We start from the raw sequence: 21425 nt of genomic DNA on the forward strand, positions 1-21425 counted from the left end.
TCAATGTTATTTTCACATTATTTTAAAGCAGCTAACTATATTATTTGACTTAACTGCACATTCCTGTCTCATCTGCTCCAAAGCAAAAGTTTATCTCCTCCCCAAAATCATTCATTTTTTTCACTTTGGATTTTCACTGGGTGTGATTCTTTCTTCATATGGTTCTAGCAGCCACTTCAAATAGGCTCCATAAATATCAATTAGGCACTATCTTCCATGGCAGGGGTGGCCAACTTTACAATCTGTGGATTTCAATTCCCAGAATTCCTGAGTCAGCCATGATGGTTCAGGAATTCTGGGAGTTGAAATCTACAGATAGTAAAAAGGCCATAACTGCTTACAACTACCATGCAATGAACATGTCATGGGCAGAAACACAATATCTATTGACCTGAATCTCATTGCCCAAACTTCAGCACCTTAAGAGCTTTAACTGCTGGCTTGGAATTCTGGGAGTTGAAGTCCACACATCTTAAAATTGCTAAAATTGAAAAACACAGTGTTATAAATTGTTGCAGCCTCTGAATCAATTTGCAACATTCCTTCCATTTCTATCGAAATTGATCTTTTGAAATAGAACAAGAAATAAGTCAGAAAATATTTCAGTGTGGTCTCCTTTTTTTAAAAAAAATTGCTGGGATATTTAATTTCATCAAAGCATTACTCTCAAGGCTGGTTTATAATAATTTATAAAGCCTTAGTAAGGCCACATCTGAAATACTGCGTCCAGTTTCAGTCAGCACATTACAAAAAAGATGTTGAGACTTTGAAAAAAGTGCAGAGAAGAACAACTAAGATGATTAAAGGCTTAGAGACTATAATAATAATAATATTTTAATTTGTATACTGCCCTTCTCCCGAAGGACTCAGGGCAGTTTACAGCCAAAATAAAATACAGCAAAAACACATACAATACTAAAAACAGACATTAAGAAACTTATTAAATTTGGCCCAATTTTAAAATACAATCAAACCCTAAAAAATTAATAAAAATTAAAACCCATAAAATCAGCTAAAAAAATTAAAATTCAAGCCAGTCCTGCAAGACGGAATAGATAAATCTTAAGTTTGCGGCGAAAGGTCCGAAGGTCAGGTATTTGTGGAAGAACGGTTGCAGGATTTGGGTTTGGTTAGTCCAGAGAAAAGAAGAGAAAAGAAGGACCAGGAGAGACTTTAAAGCAGTATTCTAGTATTTGAGTGGCTGCCATAAAGAGAAAGGGATCAACTTATTTTCCAAAGCACCAGAGGACAGGACAAGAAACAGTGGATGGAAACTAATCAAGGAGAGAAGCAACCTGGAATTAAGGAGAAATTTCCTAACGGTGAGGACAATTAACCGGTGGAACAGCTTGCAGTCAAAAGTTGTGGGTGCTTCATTATTCTTTTAAAGAAGAGACTGGACAGTCACTTGTCTGAAATGGTATAGAGCAGGGGTGTCCAAACTTGGTCCCTTTAAGACTTTTGGACTTCAACTCCCAGAGTTCCTCAGCCAGCTTTGCTGGCTGAGGGACTCTGGGAGTTGAAGTCCAAAAGTCTTAAAGGGACCAAGTTTGGACACCCCTGGTATAGAGTCTCCTGCTTAAGCAGAGAGTTGGACTAGAAGACATCCAACCTTTACTCTGATTGACTGATTAGTTTCTGAAAATGCTCTAGTAAAATTACTTATTTTGTTTTTAGAAGAGCACGCCCGTTTTATTTTATTTTTTAAAAATATGTTTTGTATTTCTGCAGATGCTGTGTTTTTCCACACACACTAATACTTCACTCTCACTTTTCTGTGATTCAGCAATTCTTGCCACCCAAGTCTGCTGCCGGAAGAAATGATTTTAGCCTTTAAATATATGTTCCTATTTCAATCAACTTCTTTGCAGGTTATTGCACTTTGAGATAGACACAGATCTATCAGTGAGGTTTATTAATATTAAAAACATTCAAGTTACATTCAAAAAGTTGAATGTAAGTATTTTATCACCCTGAATTTAGCATGTTGAAATGTGTTTTTTTTCCTGTGCAGGAACATTAATGCTTTAGACATGCTGTATTTTAGAAAGGCTTTCTCATATAGGGACTTTCTCCAGATTGTTAGGTACCGTATATACTCGAGTATAAGCCGAGTTTTTCAGCACGTTTTTTGTGCTGAAAAACGTCCCCTCGGCTTATACTCGAGTATATACGGCTTATACTCGAGGTTTTTTTTTTTCTTCTTTTTTTCACATTATACCGGATGGCGCAAACTTGGCGGGCTTTTGCATTAGCGCGGGGAAGCCCTGCCGGTGCAGTGAGAGGGCGGGGCGGGGGAGCCGCCAGCCTTCTCGGCTGGGGGGGGGGGGGGTTCCCCGACCGGTAGCTGCCTCATTTCCCACCCTCGGCTTATACTCGAGTCCCCAGTTTACCCCAGTTTTTTGGGGTAAAATTGGGGACCTCGGCTTATACTCGGATCGGCTTATATTCGAATATATACGGTATTTAAATTCATTGCCATTTTCAGTTCATGCATTTTTCTCTTTATTTGTGTATTTTCAATTTCATTTATTTTTACACTGCTTCTAAAATGTGGTCTAATCAAAACTAAGCAGCATTCAATTCTCCCTCTATGTGGGGATAAAACAAAAGCAAAATATACACCATACAAAATAAAGCCTGCACAATTACATAGCCAAGACCCAGAGAATAAATTACAATCAGCCCATTCACAATTACAGCAACTGCCATTGCTAAAGGCAAATGGGTTACCACTCAGTCTAAACACATGTGTATACAGATTAAATCACAGGGCAAAAATGAAATGATGTAATTGCCTCAGGATTGGGCTGTAACACTAATTTTAGTAATTCTCCAACATAAACTTCCAAGAGAATGTAGAACAACTAAAAATGGGAGAGAGAAGGAAAAATGTTTTTCTAAGAGGCGATTCACACAATTGTTTAGACCAGCGGTCTCCAACCTTGGCAACTTTAAGCCTGGAGGACTTCAACTCCCAGAATCCCCCAGCCATCTTTGCTGGCTGGGGGATTCTGGGAGTTGAAGTCCTCCAGGCTTAAAGTTACCAAGGTTGGGGACCCCTGGTTTAGACAGATTTATTTCAGTGAATAGAACTGGAAGCTGAATAAGTTTTTTTCTTTTAGTTTCTTTTTACATACTGTAACTTTCAGATTCAGATACACAGGTAGACCTCGACTTACAACCACAACTGACCCCAAAATTTCCATTGCTAGCAAGGCAAGTGTTAAGTGAATTTTGCCCCATTTTATGACCCCCTTTTTTTGTGTGCCACAGTTGATAAGCAAATCATTGTTTTTCCTAGTCAGAAGCTGGCTGGAAAGATTACAAATGGTGATCAAATGACATCAGGACAGTGCAACTGTCGTAAATACATGCCAGTTGCCAAGTGCCCAAGTTTTGATCATGTGACCAGGGGGATGCTGCAAATGTGAAAGTGCGAAAATTGGTTATAAGTCACTGTTTTTTGTGCCGTTGTAACTTGGAATAGTCACTAAATAAATGATTAAGTACTACCTGTACTGTTCACCATGATTGGATGTGATTACAGTTATAGTAAAAACCTAAGCAAAAATAAATGAAAAATCCAGAACTACAGAGATGACATAGCCAACTCTGTCAATATTTTATCTTAGAGAATAGCAGAAATCAAATCTTCAATTTGCATTCAGGATGTATCCACTTGCCAGATACAGATTCTGCATTTTTAGCTGGTTCCGAACAGATTTCTACAGATGAACTCTTTTTGACTCAGCCAACTTTTGCTTTGAATATATTCAATATAAATAATTGTAAAACGTATTGGTATAAGAGGTAGTAAAAGCCCACTGAGTAAAAGCCCACTGTAAAACTAAAAAAAGTTTTACTGCAGGTTTGAAAGGAAACTACAGCCACCTATCTCCACAACCCCCATCTCAGACACAGCAACAACAGCCAAGCCTCCTACAACTGACCCCATTTCATTGGGTTCACAACCCCTAGTGATCACAGAAAAGGAAGTGCAGGACCTATTTCACAGACAAAAGCCAGGAAAAGCGCCAGGCCCAGACAAGATAACTCCTTCTTGCTTAAAAGTCTGTGCTGACCAATTGGCCCCCATCTTCACCCATATTTTCAATAAATCACTAGAGATGTGCTATGTTCCTTCTTGCTTCAAACGCTCTACCATCATCCCAGTGCCGAAGAAGCCCACCATCAAGGAACTGAATGACTACAGACCAGTTGCTCTAACATCTGTAGTCATGAAAACCTTTGAAAGGCTAGTGCTTTCCTACCTGAAAACCATCACGAATCCGCTTTTTGACCTTGCAATTTGCATACCGTGCAAATAGATCAACAGATGATGCTGTTAATATGGCTCTGCACTACATCCTACAACATCTTGGGTCTCCAAAGACCTATGCAAGGGTCCTTTTGTAGACTTTAGTTCAGCATTCAATACCATCATTCCAGACATTCTTCTAACTAAGCTAAACCAGCTACAGGTACCGGAACAGACTTGTAAGTGGATCACAAGCTTCCTAACAAACAGGAAGCAGCAGGTGAAGCTAAGCAAGATCACATCAAATACCTGTACAATTAGCACAGGGGCCCCCCAAGGCTGTGTGCTCTCCCCACTTCTCTTCTCTCTGTATACCAATGACTGCATCTCCAATGATCCATTTGTTAAGCTACTGAAGTTCGCAGATGACACAACAGTGATTGGTCTCATTCGAGACAATGACGAATCCGCATATAGACGAGAGGTCGAACGACTAGCCTTGTGGTGCAACCAAAACAATCTGGAACTGAACACACTCAAAACCGTAGAAATGGTGGTAGACTTTAGGAGAAATCCTTCCATACTTCCACCTCTCACAATACTTGACAACACAGTATCAACAGTAGAAACCTTCAAATTTCTGGGTTCTATCATATCGCAAGATCTCAAATGGACAGCTAACATCAAAAACATCATTAAAAAAGGACAACAAAGAATGTTCTTTCTGCGCCAACTCAGTAAGCTCAAACTGCCCAAGGAGCTGCTGATCCAGTTCTACAGAGGAATTATTGAGTCTGTCATTTGCACCTCTATAACTGTCTGGTTCGGTTCTGCAACCCAACAAGAAAAACTCAGACTTCAGAGGATAATTAGAACTGCAGAAAAAATAATTGCTACCAACTTGCCTTCCATTGAGGACCTGTATACTGCACGAATCAAGAAGAGAGCCGTGAAAATATTTGCAGATCCATCGCATCCTGGACATAAACTGTTTCAACTCCTACCCTCAAAACGACGCTATAGAGCACTGCACACCAGAACAACTAGACACAAGAACAGTTTTTTCCCGAAGGCCATCACTCTGCTAAACAAATAATTCCCTCAACACTGTCAGACTATTTACTGAATCTGCACTACTATTAATCGTTTCATAGTTCCCATCACCAATCTCTTTCCACTTATGACTGTATGACTATAACTTGTTGCTGGCAATCCTTATGATTTATATTGATATATTGATCATCAATTGTGTTGTAAATGTTGTACCTTGATGAACGTATCTTTTCTTTTATGTACACTGAGAGCATATGCACCAAGACAAATTCCTTGTGTGTCCAATCACACTTGGCCAATAAAATTCTATTCTATTCTATTCTATTCTATTCTATTCTATTCTATTCTATTCTGATATGTACTGGCAAAAAAGTTTTGGCAAAAAACCTATCTTCCAAAATCCTGCAGAAATTAATGGATATAAAATGCATAAGACATACGGCAAGGTATATGATCCCTACAGCCCAATGAGATATATCGGGGTTGATGATAACGTATCTTGCTTTTAAGCAATTTGTATAGGTTTACTAATAAAATAACCACCTCGTAATTTATAAACAGGAAGACAGCGCATTTTCATTTTTGCCTTCTCAAATTAAATTAAATTCAGAGGCAATCCCTCCTGCATCTGAGTCGTATTATAAATCATCAACACTGTTAACAAAATATTTTGTTTTACTCTTTTTCCTTTGAAGAAGATGTTAACTGGATAGAACGCTCCATCAAAGCTCCATAGTAAAAGAGAAGAATCTGTTTTTAGTCAGGTAAATGTTTTGTCTGCAACAGGATTTAATTAGTTTATCAATATAAAGTACAGAAGTACAAAGAAAAAGGAAAATAAGGAAGAAAAGGAGAAGACAGAAAAGTGTAGGGTAAAGGTGAGAAGAAAAAGAAAAACATTGATTTCCAATTCTTTTGGTGAAGTAGAATAAATTAGATACATAAAACCTCAACTTTTTTACTTTTATGTGACAACATATTCTAGTCATTTCTCTAACAACAAACCTACTTAATAAGCAAAACCCAAAATCAAACCCATTTCATTTTTTTCCACCTCAAGCACAAAGTCCAAAAGCAATTGCTAAGTAAAAACAAAATTAATTGTGTTCTTTTCTTTAGTAAAAGCAGTCAATTTAGCCATTTCTGCTAAATCCACCAACTTTTGCAGTCATTCATTCTTCCATTGTGGGACTCAGAGAGGAATCTGTTTTTTGTTTTAAAAGTAACAGAAGCAAAAAAGCAGATATTATTTTTTAAAATCATTTCCGTTTTTCCATTTTCTTTTGATTTCAAACCACCATGCCCATAATTATATGAGCAAGAATAAAATGCGTTTGAACATAATAGATTTTTCTTTCCTCCTGCATAATTGACATCAGTAAACACTCTGTGGTGTCTAATGCCGGACACACTCATGCCATTATTTAAAATTACCACCGAAATCACTGACACCATTGCACAGTTGTCTGTTCAATTTATCATTATACCTGCAGGATGATGGTCCCATAGGCATTCTTCAGCAGATTTACGACCTCAGCATGAGACAGACCATCCAAAGGCTGCCCATTAATACTGACAATCCTATCACCAACCTAAAAGAGAGAGGGAAAAACAGAACATAAATAGAAATCTGGGTAACATCAGGGTACTGGAGTGATCGACCTGTTTTGCAAGTGTGGTGCTGCACAGTCGTGTTTCTTATTTATAAAAACACAATAATCCAATTTATAAACACCCACCAGAAGTACTTCAGCCACATGAATTTGTCTCTAAAATTAATGTATCTTCTAAGGCAGAGGTCCCCAACCCTTGATTCGTGGACTGGCACGAGGCCGCAGCATGCCAGAATCCAGGCCATGTAAACAAGCAAAGCCCCATCTGCAGGATGCAGGCAGCATACAAAACCACGCCCCTTCTGGTCCAAGGAAAAACCTCTCTCCATGAACCAGTCCCTGGTGCCCAAAAGGTTGGGAGCCACTGTTCTAAGGTGAGGAAGTTTTAGTGCTAGTAGCCCATATATGAACCTTCTTGCTCCAAATGGTTTAAATATAAGTTTAATAAATAAACAAACAACTGGATATTAAAAAGATTTATTTTTAAGATACTGTAAAGCTGTTATTCATGATTGTTATTCTGGATTTGTTAACCTTATTTTATAAATAGCACTTTAAAAATTCTTTGATCTGTTTCTGTAATTTGTGAGCTGTTTTCAGCAACTATTTTCTAATTCAAAGGGAAATGTGGTGTTGACGTTTTTGCATAAATAAAATAAAAATGCAAAAAAAAAAAAGAACTCTTGCTCCAATTTTACAATCAAGGTGCAAAGAGAAATCATTGTAAATGGAAGAAGAGATTACTGGTAGTATGTGAAACAGTATTTTTTCCCTAGAGGTACTTGGTGAAGTGAAGATGTTACTCATAACTGCTATTCTCTTCCCTGCAAGTCATCCAGTATCTTCTGAAATTGAAAAAAAAGAAAAGAAAAGAAAAAGAAAATGAAGTTCCTGTTTTTCTATGTGGTATTCAGATTGAAATAGGAAACTACATGAGACGAATTCACGGTCTTGATTGCAGACGTCATACTACTGAAATGCAATTTTCACAATTGCCGTTATTCACAGCAGTGGACAAATGACATTCTTTAGCAGCAAAATGAATGAAGCACCTTCCAAAGTTGAAAAAAGAAACATTTTTGGAGGTAATAAAAACAGCAACAACAGCAAGAAAATAGAGCTAGTTTTTATCAGTCATTCTTTCACTTACTCGTAGTTTATGTGTGCGTGCTGCCACTCCGTTGGCTTGAATCATAGCAATGAAGATTGGAATATCTGCCAAGGGACTTCCCTTGCCACCCGCAATACTGATACCAAGAGCATCGTTCAGGCCCTTAACAGAGAAAGCACGATTATAAGAATTACTTATTCTGCCCAAGTTTCAAATATATAACCTGTGGATCTGGACATGGAATGCAATTAAGCAAGGACACAATCTGATTTTCCATGCCTTGTTCAAAAATTCCATGTCCATCAAATTTTCAAATTGTTTTAGTGATATTATTAAGCACATACAAAGGAAGCGTTGTTTTTTTTTGCATTCATTGAAAGCACTTTTGCATTCATTTGCAAAACTGTGAGATTTAAATGACATGAGACTCCTATATTCTCCAGTGAAGAGCTGAGGTACAGTGGTCAAGATAAAATATTCTCTAGTGGAAAGCTGAGATACCATGGTCAAGCTAATTCCATAATTTCTTTTATTTATTTGTTTAGAATTGCAAATAGATTTGACCACTATAAATCCATTCATTGTTTATACACTGGACAAAAAAATAGTTTTGCTCTTTCTCCCTAAATATATTAAGTAAGAAGAAATTACTGACCCTTGTTATTTCCACAGTTCTTGGGCTTATGTCTGCTCCAACTGGCAAAAAAATAAATACATAGAATAATTAAAGGCTAAAGGTATCATAATATTATGTTCTCTACTTATTACTTCAGAATGATGACAAATATTGTACTCCTTTCCCCAAACTGAAGGTTTCAAGATGCACTATATTTGGTCTACAACAGTGATGGCTAACATTTTCCAGAGAGTGTCCAAAGCGTGCGTCTGCCCTGCATGCCCCCTTGCGCATGTGCGTGGAGCCCCCATGCATGCGTGCATACCCCCACATGCGCCCCGCCCCTCATGCATGCCTATGCACAGCAGAGACCTGAAGACCAACTGGCCAGCAAGAGGTGTGTGTGCATGCGCAGCACAGCTGAACTGGGGCAATGGCTCGTGTGCCCACAGAGAGGGCGCTACGTGCCACCTCTGGCATGCGTGCCATAGGTTTGCCATCATGGGTCTACAACTTCCTGAATTCACAGTCAATATGGCCAATAGTTTGAAAGCCAGTTTGGTCTAATGATTGAGGTACCAGGCTAGAAAGCCAGAGACTATGAGTTCAAGTCCCACCTTAGACATGAAAGCCACCTGGGTAACCTCTGGCCAGTCACTCTTTTCTTAGCCCACCTCATAGGGTTGTTGTAGGGAAAATAGGAGGAGGAAGCATATGTTTGCTGCCTTGAGTTATTTGTAAAAATAATAAAGGCTGGATATAGACAGACAGACAGACAGCAAAGGGGGCTGAACATTTTTTAAGTTCTGAGAATCAAGGTAATTGATTATCTGTACTATAAGAGGGAGAGAATTTGTAAGATTCTGTTATTATAGCCAATCTCAATAAGTGCAGTCGTTTTAGGAGCAAACTCCTAAGAGCAGAATATCCATTATAATTCACAGAGATGTTGTTTGTTCTCTCCCATACCTGAATTTCTCTGAGAAGGATCGGCAGATGATCTCTTAGTGCTGACTAAATTCTGCAAAGTGGAGATAACCGGAGCAAATGTAGGATGAAAGTGGCTATGGACATTATGTTGGCTCATCTGAAAATCCAAAAACAAATAAAGCTCAAAGTAGAATTTGTAAGGTTGTTCCTCATATAATCCACACCAGCTGTTTACAGTTTCTCTCATTGGTTATAGCATCTATCATTAGATCTCTTCATTAAACCATGGATGATGCTTATGTTATCCAAGATGCTATTAAGAATTTCTAAATCACTACTAACATATTCACTACTAACATATTCAAACCCCAGAATTTAAAATTAATTTTTCAAAAAGAAATGTATAGAAACATGCATGAACAAAATTCTAATTTGGCTTTTTCAATGAGGGAAGACATATTGTGCCAATAGGATGAAGAGTCAGAGAGTCTGGCAATTGAGGCTAACAAAGTTGGAATTTATTTATTGCACTTCTAACTTTCTTTAGACTTTTTATTCCATCATATCTGGAGCCCAGCTGCTAAGAGGAAGGAATAAACCTCTACCACTCTCTTAATGAAATAGATTTTCAAGCTGCAGAACACTAATCAAATATCTGGATCAATGTTCCTCTGTATGTCGAGGGAATTCATTAGCAGTAGCATTCTGTATGCTGGAGAAAGAGTAGCAAAATGTAGTAGTACTGGTAATACCTGGATTGGATTTAGAATAGAATAACAGAGTTGGAAGGGACCTTGGAGGTCTTCTTGTCCAACCCCCTGCTTAGGCAGGAAACCCTACACCACTTCATACAAATGGTTATCCAACATCTTCTTAAAAACTTCCAGTGTTAGAACATTCACAACTTCTGGAGGCAAGTTGTTCCACTGATTAATTGTTCTAATTGCCAGGAAATTTCTCCTTAGTTCTAAGTTGCTTCTCTCCTTGATTAGTTGCCACCCATTGCTTCTTGTCCTACCCTCAGGTGCTTTGGAGAATAGTTTGACTCTCTCTTCTTTGTGGCAACCCCGGAGATATTGGAACACTGCTATCATGTCTCCCCTAGTCCTTCTTTTCATTAAACTAGACATACTCAGTTCCTGCAACTGTTCTTCATATGTTTTAGCCTCCCCTAATCATCTTTTTTGCTCTTCTCTGCATTCTTTCTAGAGTCTCAACATCTTTTTTACATCGTGGCGACCAAAATTGAATGCAGTATTCCAAGTGTGTCCTTACCAAGGCATTATAAAGTTACTAAGGCATTTTAAACTTGTTTAGTTTAGTTTATGTAAGGCAAAAATAAATGGTGCATCCAAAGTTTGGAAATTGGGCATAGATTAGGGAATGATCCTAAACTGAAATAAGAACATATGAGAAATGATATTGATAAATATCTCTATGCCTTCCTGGAAGAATGCACAGTAGTTTATTGAATAACTTTCTAAAATTAGAACATAACATCCTGTATCTCATTATTATCAGTATAAGAAGGTTAGTTTTAATTGTATCTTATGTCCTTCACTGCATGTAAAATGGATGGAATGAGATGATTATTGTGGCTGCAAGTGGTTGATGGAAATGATATTGCGCCCATGGCCTTTCTGTAATTAATGGTTTCATGAAAAATCAAATACATGGAAAACTATACAGAAATTATAAAAAATGCATTTCTAAACCAGGATTTTTCTGCCAGTTAAAACACAGGAATTGTCCTAACTATTAAGTGTGCCTTTAGATAATTAAAAATGATGGCTATAAATGATTTTTTAAAAATTAAGGTTATATTTAGATTCTAACTATTTTTTTCGAATGATCAAATCAGACAAGACAAACTATTTACAGATACATTTTGAGATTCATTACTTTATCATTCTTTTTAATGCATCACGATCTGCTACAAACCTGACTGTTTTGAGATGTCTTCCTTGAGGATAATGAAGATCCTGCCCTCAGCCGTCCAATCTCCAGTTGTACAAGTCCTTGGGCACACTTCGATATACAAAATATAAGATAACAGGTATTCATTTTTATGGCTGTCCCTCCAAAAATTATACTTTTAAATAAACCATGACCATTTAAAATGCCCTAGTCCTCAGAAGACCTGGCAACATCCATTTCCAACTTGCTCTTTTTCTTCATTTATCCATAATAAACTCTATTAAAAGACCATATTTTAGCTGTAATATATATATATAATATTGTAATCAATAGAGTATACTAAGGACTGTACAACTGAAAGTTATTTTTAGCTGCATACAGCTAAATTGTGATTTGTTTAATTAGTGAATGATCCATATTGGCCCAATTCTGTAAACAAGCTATATTATGACTTAGTGGGATCTGCAACTTAGTGGGATCTGCAACTGAGCTTGTCTTTTTTTTAAAAAAAATATCTTTTTTTATGAGGAATAACCAGAAAATTAACTTTTTAAAGAAGGCAGCCCTTATATGCTGAAGTAGTAATCCTCTTAGTAGGATTACACAAATGCATTAGTAGGATTATATAAAATGCATTTTATATAGATATATAATTTTTTCCTAAACACTTTACTGATAAATGTGATTTATTTCCATTAACTACAGTTAAAATTAAATAGAGTGGATGATTAAAAATAAAAGTTATATATAAATCATAGCACACAAACTTGAAGCTCCCATCATGCTGGTTTTGATGAGACTGAACTGTGTTTGAACACTTTGGCTGAACTTAGCATTTCTGAAGGATGTTACATTTTACATAGACTCAGCTTCATACTCACCTTAAGAATGGTGGCTACCACCTCTTGAGAAGCATGCCTGACATCCTCACCATTGACAGATAATATCTGATCTCCTTGAATTAGTCGTCCATCAAGGTCAGCGGCTCCTCCTTTGACAATGTCAGAGATAAACACGCCGCTTCCATTTCTAACAATATAGGCAATAAACGTACTGTATTATTAAACAACTAAACTATACGTGCTATTTCTCTGAAATTACACGCTGTTAATTATTTCCAGCCCAAAACCAGGACTGCTGTTCTTACTTTTCTAACACAATAATATAGCTAAAGGCAATTTTCATTGATGGCTTCCTCAATCAGAAAGGTCACATTTCTGTCACTTAGGCCAATTTATTGTGGTATGGCAAATTGTTCTGCTATAGGGCTAAATTGTTATCATCAATACATTTTCAGATAAGAAGTAATCTCTATCAATTTACTTTTGCACACAGAATCACAATGCCACTATACAAAACACTCTACAAAACAATATAATGGAAAACATTGTATCTTCTACTGAACAGTTCATTTTAAGTCTACTGCCCCTGAACAGATAAAATGCTAGTATAATTGCTAGCATAGCACTTATAATAATTTCAGCACATTATGTAAATTTTATAAATATAACATAGCAGTAAGTACCACTATGACATTTATATGCCCTCTCTGTTTCTACTGCAAGAAACGTCTAAAACAGCAGTCGCCAACTGGTGGTCCATGAGAAAATTTTGGTGGTCCGCAGAAAGATTGTTTGCATTTGTCATATTTCACTAAATCAGGACTCCTTAAACTACAGCCCCTGGGCCAGATAAGTGCAATGAACGTTTGTGTTGCTGCAGAGAGTCTCTCTTTTGGGGTGTTTTTGTGAGGGTCAGAGGGGGACAGAAATTCTGACTCAGGGTCTGCTTCAGCCACCTGGTGCGGGGCTTTGGGCGAAGGCTGGAGGGAAGTGCTGCTGGCGGTAAAGAGCCAGAGGGCCTTGTTCCAGTGGGACTACATCATGGCCTGAACTGGCTGACCATTTCAGCCTGCTGAGCCTCCAGGCGCCGGTACCAGGCCTTGCACTCTCGCAGGTCTTCCCTCTTCTTGGAAAGCCTATGCTCCTAGTCCTCAGTGAGGTGCTTCTGCTGAGCCTCCTTCTCAGTCAGATCCAATTTTAACTGAGCCAGCTGTTTTGCCAATTATTTCTTGTGGCTGCTTAGCTCCAACAACTGCTTCCTGTTGGGGCCCTAAGAAGCCCAGGTGGGCAGGTAAGGAGTGGCTGGGAGGAGAGGAGCGAGTAGAGGCCGGCAAAGCACCCCTTGATGGCGAATGACATCAAATTGGCCACACCCACCCAGTCACATGACCACCTAGCCATGCCCACCCAGCCGGTCATTAGGCAGATCATATTAGCAATCCGCGGGATTTAAAATTATGAATTTAGTGGTCCCTGAGGTCCGAAAGGTTGGTCTAAAATAAATTATGCTCAACTCTATATTCCTTACCTTTTCCCTACAATGCTAAGTCCCAATCCTCTACCCATTTTCCGTTGTAGGTCTACAAGGAAAATCTCCAAATTTTCTTCATCTTTATAATGAGCTTCATCTCTATAGACAACAAGCTGCACTTTTGGAGGTGTTTGCCTCAAGGCAGTGATAGCATCTTCATGGCTGGCATTTCTCAAGTCTATGCCATTAACCTAAAAATAAAAAAAAGCATTCTGTTGGACGTACAGGTTACTTACTGGATTTTAATTAGTTTAATAACAGTGGCGCATTGTATTAGAGGCAAATTAGCACAAGCTGCCTTGTGACAAGATAGCCGTCAAATAAATTTAACAAATAAATGAACAAACACATAAATAAATAAATAAATCTTCCTAGGACTTCCCATAAAGAGGTGTTCCCAAAAAATTACATTTTGGGGAAATTGCTTCTGCCAATCCAGCATCTCTATCCCAGGTTAGAGTTAAGGCTGACACAGACTCAGTGCAGAACACCAGAAATTCTGCCAATTCACTTGAAAGATAAAATCATGGCTAAACATTTCAAGAAGGCAGTTTTCATCTCAACCCATTTGATCCAGGAAGTTTATTCACTTTGAACTCCAAAGTCTGATTGATCTTAGTGAGAACAAGTTAGGAGTGAAAAGATGAATGTTTGATTAACTACAGTGACAATTAAAGTTCAGATTTCTAAACTAATATACAGCTTATAGCAGGGCTGAAATGCTCCCGGTTTGGACTGGATTGCCTGATCCAGTAGCGATGCCGGCGGGTGGTTCGGAGAACTGGTAGCAAAAATCCCCGTTCCCCCCCGCCCCAGCTGAGCCGTGCGATCATCAGGTTTTTTTTTTTTACTTTTAAAAGCATTTTTTCTTCCACCAAAAAATGCTTTTAAAAGTAAAAAAAAAAAGCCTCTGATGATTGCGCAGCTCAGCTGGGATCGTCAGAACTCTTTAAAAGCTTTTTTTCCTCTGGCGATCCCAGCTGAGTTGTCTGATCATCAGAATGCTTTAAAAGCATGTTTTTTAAAAGCTCTTTGGCCAAAGAGGTTGTAGAAAAAATGTTTTTAAAAGGTTCTGGCGATTTTATTGAATAAAATACGTGGGTCAAATAAAATAAAGGGAATTAAAATTAGACATCAAGAATAGAGCATTTGCAGATGACTTGGTTCTTTATCCCAACCAACACAATCGGTTATATATTTAATGGATATAATTAGTCAATATGGGAAGGTATCTGGATTTAAAGTAAATCAACAAAAGACAAAAATAATAACTAAAAATATGACTATACATCAAAAAGAAGAATTAGAAAGAATAACGGGATTTGAAATAGTAAAAAAGGTTAAATATCTAGGAGTATATATTACAGCTTCAAATGTGAAATTGTATGAAAATAATTATGAAGTGTTATGGCAAAAAGTGCAGAAGGAAATGGAGAACTGGAAAAAGTTACAATTATCTTTATTGGGAAGAATAGCAGTAATAAAAATGAATGTTTTGCCCAGGTTTTATTTTTGTTTCAAATGATACCAATACTTAAAAAAGATGCAAATTTGAAGGAATGTCAGAAAGGAGTTAATAATTTTATATGGGCGGGTAAAAGACCGAGAATAAAGTTAACAATAATACAGGATACACGTGAAAGAGGGGGTCTCAAAATGCCTAATTTAATATTATACTATGAAGCAGCTGCCCTATCACTAATTAGTCATTGGTTTAATTCAACAGAAGAAAGAATATTAAATATAGAGGGTTATAATTTATTATATGGATGGCATGCTTATTTACTATATGATAAAAAAGTGGATAAAATTTTTAAAACTCAGAAATGCTTTGTTGCGCGTTTGGAAAAAGAATCAATACAAGTTAAACTATAAAATACCCATATGGGCAATTCCCAGACATGCGATAGAGAATATAAGTACAGAACAAAAACAGAAGGTGGTTACTTATAAAGAGCTTCTTTTTATGGAAAAGGGTAAACTACAATTGAAATCTTTAAATACAATGAAAGAGGAAAGGATAATTCATACTTGGTTTCAGTATGGACAGCTGCAAGCTAGATGGAAAGAAGACCAGAAAATTGGTATCATGCAAAACGAGGAAAACTTGGTAAAACAAATTAGAGATCAAAGTCAATCGCATATTAAAAGGTTGTATAATGCATTGATAGAAATAGATTCAGAAACGGAATTAGTTAAGGACTGTATGATAAAATGGGCACAAAATATACAGGAACCTATAATGATGGAAACTTGGGAGAAAATTTGGGTTAGAAATGTTAAATTTACACAAGCACAAAATTTAAGAGAAAATTTTTACAAAATGTTTTATAGATGGCATTTAGATCCTAAAAAACTAGCGTGCATGTATCCGAACTTGCAAGCTAAATGTTGGAGATGTGATTGTGATGATGCTACTTATTATCATATATGGTGGACATGTAAAAAAATCAAATCATTTTGGATAAAAATTTGGTGGATTATGCAAAATATCTTGAAAAAGAAGATAAAGTTTACTCCGCAGTTGTTTTTACTGGGTATAATTAAGGATTGTACAGCAAAAGAGAGTAAACTGATTTTAAATTTAATATCAGCAGCTAGATTATTGGTAGTGCAATATTGGAAGAAGGAACAATTGCCTACTATTGATGAATGGACATTAAAAGTAGCAAACTTAGCAGAGATGGCAAAAATTTCAGCATATTTGAAAGACTACTCAGAAGAAAGATACATATTGGAATGGAGAAGATGGATTGATTATATTCAAAATAAATATCAGACTAAGAAATATGAAATAGTTTATGAATGAATAGAATGTAAGAATTGTATTTTTTTTTATATAAAAAGGGAGTTAAGGTTCCAAGGGAGGGAGGGAGGGGAGCCTATGAATAGTTAGTGTAGTCTAGTTTATGATTGTTAAATGTTATACCCTGTATTTTGCTCCGGGAAGTCTGGGTGTGTGTGTGGGGATTGGGGAAAGGTGGGAGGGGGGAGGGCGGAGAGGTTGAGGGAGGGGTGGGAGAATTTGCAAAAACTTTGTAAAACTTTTTAATAATAATAAAAAAAAAGGTTCTGGCGATCAGGCAACTCAGCTGGGATCACCAGAACCCTTTAAAAGCTTTTTTTCCTCTGACGATCCCAGCTGAGTTGTCTGATCATCAGAACGCTTTAAAAGCATGTTTTCTACAAGTTCTTAAGCTGAAGAGGTAAAAAAAATGTTTTTAAAAGTAAAAAAAAAAAGTTGGCCACACCCATGCCCACCCAGTCACATTACCCCACCACCACAAGCCACGCCCACAGAACTGGTAGTAACAAATTTTACATTTCACCCCTGGATTATAGTTAACCATAGTTCAGAAATGAGAAGATCCAAGGTTGTTTTTTTAAAGATTCTAGCTTCCCTCTGCTTATATTATATAAAATCTCTTATTACTTACGCTTCTTAAATAATTGAGTAAGAATATATCCATTCTTAACTTCTAATAACATTATTTGAAAATGTAGATTTCCCAAAATCCTTAGAGCAAAGCATCATGATGAAAAAGCAAGTACTGTATGTTTTCTGAAGGAGTAACACTGAAATTCTATATGTCTACTGTAAAGTCTACTAATTTCAGTAAGATTTATTCATGGATAAATATTGCTTTCTGACCCTGCTGTTTTGTATGCATAATAAAGATCTACTTGTTTTTTTAAAAAAATTCACAATTCTATCCTTGGAAAGCAAAATAATATTTTTCTATATTCCAATAGATGGCACACCATACCACAGCAAAGCTTTGAATTGGCCTTAAAACAAATATTAATATTACATTGCAAAGGGAGCCAGAACACTATTTTCATTATCATCATGGCCAAGTAAAAATATCTTTCAGTTTTAACTACAACTACTGCAATTTGAAACATGTATCCTAATGTAATTTCTGGAACAGATCTGCTATTGTACTATATTCATCTCTGACAAAGCAATTTTCACATGTAAGGACCGTTTTTTAAAGCCCTCCCTCAACGTCTACATTACATTACTAGATTAATGTAATTGTCTTGCAAAACATTGCCTTCAAGCTTGAAGCAGTAGTACATAGATGAAAGTTATTTTGGTGTAGTAATTAATGAAAGTGAGCTGAAAACCAGGAGACAATTAGTTGTGGTCCTTTTTTAGACACAATACTGGCTGGATGCCTTTAGGCCCATCACTTTCTCTCAGCCCTGGGAAAAAAGCAATGGCAAATCATTTCTTAAAAATATTGCCAAGAACTTAATGGACTTGTCCATGTAATTGGTAAGAGTGAAGACTGATTTGAAGTCACCTCACACACCCTCTAAGAATATTTATAAATTATGTAATATTTAATAGGATATATTTGTGGGACCCAAACAATTAATACTGGATTTTGAACTCAGCTGGAACAAATTCTCAATCTTAAGGAATTTCAACACATCCATACAATTATCCTGAAGACAAGAGGAAATATTCAAGGAAATAAACTTGAAACTCACTTCCAGAATTTGATCACCAGCCCAAAGTCGACCATCTCTAGCAGCTGCTCCTTCTTCATAAACTTCATGAATGACTATGGCATCCTAGAGAAATATATAACCTTTATATCAATATTTTACACTTTGAAAACTGGTAGTTCAGAATATAGAATGACTGATTCGCAGACAGATAGGGAGGGAGGGAAGAAGGTAATTACATGTCAAATTTCCCATTACATATACTGTAAATATATTAAATATTAATAGGTATTGTGTAAATGTTTAAGTCATTCTTTAATACTGTATGCAAGTTTAGATGCATCAATAGAATATAGTATCCAAATCACAATAGGTTATACTCTCACTGTCAGATTCAACCTTGAATATCTGTATCGTAATTGAAGAATTCAGACAAACTGAAACCAATTCATAAAAGGACACAATCACTCTGTCCTTGTCTCTTTAAAAAAAAATCCTCTTTCAGTTCTGAGTGGGCGTTGTAGAATCCAATTAATTCAAAACTACCAAAAAATTTGAGAGAGTGGGAACATCTTTGCCTGATTCGATGGGTATTGGACGGGGCAACATAGGCAGCCTCTACATCTGAGAAGGGCCTCCTTGTAGCCCTGATTCACATTTTTTGGTACCCTGAGAAGGCATTCACAGGTCTGTGACAAGTATACAGGTAGTCCTCAACTTATGACCACAAATGAGCCCAAAATTCACGTTGCTAAGCAAGGTAGTTGTTAAGTGATTTGTTCCTCATTTTACACTCTGGTTCAGATAATTCAAAATACAGTTGGACAATCTTTTTCAGAAATATTTTACTATCCGGTATATAGTCCTGACAAAATTAGCAATTATTCTTATGCATGCAAACAGATATCCTTTTGCCCTTCCAAGGACATCAGAATCTTGTCTTCAGAAAACAGTAATTTGCTTCCATTTCCCCATCATTATAGTATCATTTTATCTCTCTCTCTCAAAAAAAATCTTAATTTTATCTGGAAACAATCTTTGGCAAGGCTAGCACATTAGCACAAGACAACAGTCTGTTAATCCATTGAGTTTCTTTAGGAAATATGATTAAAATTACATCTAATAAGCCTCCAAAGTAAATACACCAAATGTAATTTTAATCATATTTCCTGAAGAATCTCAATGGACTTACAGACTGTTGTCTTGTGCTAAAGGAAGGAAAGAAGGAAGAACCATCTGCCAAGCCTTCCTTCCTTCCTTCCTTCCTTCCTTCCTTCCTTCCTTCCTTCCTTCCTTCCTTCCTTCCTTCCTTCCTTCCTTCCTTCCTTCTTCTTCCTTTCTCCCTCTTTCTTTCTTTCATTTATATTTTCAATATCTAAGCCACCCATCTCCTTCAGAGAGACAAGAGAAAAGTACAAATATTTCTTTAAAAAGGGAATTGAAAATTTAAATCTTCACTTTGGGTACATAAAAGGAACACTAAGAACAAACATTTACAAAATAGTCTGTTGTTCCCTTTGAACATAAGTCAACTATAATTGTATGCCTAGTAGCAAAACTTTCCACCTTTTTCTCTTCAATTTCTTTCACTTCCACAATTGATATATAGCTTTTCCCACAAACTTCCAGTTATAGTAAAATTACTGTAAATATCTAAAGTTCTTTGAAATCATCACTGCAAATTCCTACCCGACATGCATGCGCTGACTACAGGAAAGAGAACCAGACATAAATCTTAAAGATGCTTCTAAAAAGTTACTCTCAATATCAATGAGCAAATCTTACCCATTCTGTCTTTCAACTTAACATTTGGAATTTATTCTTGATATAAAGCCATTGTAGTGGCTTTACAATGTAGTTAGTGGGAGTTCAGAAGAATGTTTTCAATTTAAAAAAATATCTTTCCTGAAGCAACATTACATCACTTAAAGCAAGGTGACACAAAACAAAAAAAGACAAGGAGGAAAGTAACAACATCTTTGCCCTACAGCAGTTCTTTTGATCAAAGGATTGTTTTGAAGCTTCCCTTTTTCTTTTAAACCTCATGGCTATGAGTATTTACAACTATGATGCTATTGGAAAATGTTACACTGCCATATCACATTTCTAATTACTCTGTTTGGGTTTTGAGGGACATTAGTGGCCATTTACGGCAAACTACTGCCGATTCAGGAATCAATCTGTTTACAGGAAGTTGCATAATTAAATTATAATTACTGATATGAAAATATGGTTTACACATGTTACAGAGCGATATTGTTTTGGGAGGGGTAAAATGAAAAATGCAACCAGCATGGGCAGAAAATTAGACAATACTTTTTTTATTAGTAGAGTAGTCGGTTTTCAGATTGCCTTCCAAATAAACAGACTCAGGTATCAAAGATCTGCATTTCTTACCTTAGGCAAGAACTACAGTATAGTCTAAGGCAGGGGTAGTCAACCTTTTTATACCTACCGCCCACTTTTCTGTTAGTAGTATCTCTGTTAGTAGTAAAATTTTCTAACCGCCCACCAGTTCCACAGTAATGTGGCATGTATCATCATCTGTGCATGCCTCTCGCGCATTGTGGATTGGGTTTGGGGGGGCGCCGGCTACCAGCTCTGCTTGTCTGTTACAGCTGGGTGGTGTGGGGGGAGATGCGCTATTCTGGGACGAGGCTCTTTTGTTTGCGGTCGCACTAGAGCACCATTTAGTTTCACTTATGTAATGTGAACTAAACTTATGCGCAGGTGATACAAATAGTATATTTTCAGAAATTTAAATTGTCACGGGGAATTTTATGAAAACCTAATGAAAATGTTTTTAAATAATGCTATGAAATTTTTTTTAAAAGTCAATTAAATTTTAAAAAAGGAAAGTGCTTCAGTATCGGACAAAACCCCTACCGCCCACCATGAAAGCTGGAATGCCCACTAGTGGGCAGTAGGGACCAGGTTGACTACCACTGGTCTAAGGTAACATATGCAGATTTAATGTTGCACAAACTATAATTTTCTAATGTAGTACAGATAGTCCTCGATTTACAGCAGTTTGTTTAATGTCCATTCGAAATTACAACGGCACTGAAAAAAGTGACTTATGACCATTTTTCA

At 36.8% G+C, this 21425-nt stretch overlaps 1 protein-coding gene across 5 annotated transcripts in view; it reads right to left on the reverse strand.

Annotated features, from left to right (window-relative positions):
* PATJ (PATJ crumbs cell polarity complex component) overlaps nt 1–21425 on the reverse strand; it is a 176975-nt gene that overhangs the window by 10271 nt on the left and 145279 nt on the right. For 4 of the 5 annotated variants that reach the window (XM_058178715.1, XM_058178716.1, XM_058178713.1 and 1 more), the window contains 8 exons: nt 18375–18458; nt 13872–14065; nt 12383–12530; nt 11526–11612; nt 9624–9741; nt 8694–8734; nt 8078–8200; nt 6802–6906 (listed from right to left, as the gene is read on the reverse strand). In XM_058178715.1, coding sequence (XP_058034698.1) covers nt 6802–6906; nt 8078–8200; nt 8694–8734; nt 9624–9741; nt 11526–11612; nt 12383–12530; nt 13872–14065; nt 18375–18458 — 900 coding nt within the window. The other variant, XM_058178717.1, reaches the window with a different exon arrangement.

This window comes from Ahaetulla prasina, chromosome 3 (genome assembly GCF_028640845.1).
Source record: "Ahaetulla prasina isolate Xishuangbanna chromosome 3, ASM2864084v1, whole genome shotgun sequence".
NCBI classification, from domain to species: Eukaryota; Metazoa; Chordata; class Lepidosauria; order Squamata; family Colubridae; genus Ahaetulla; species Ahaetulla prasina.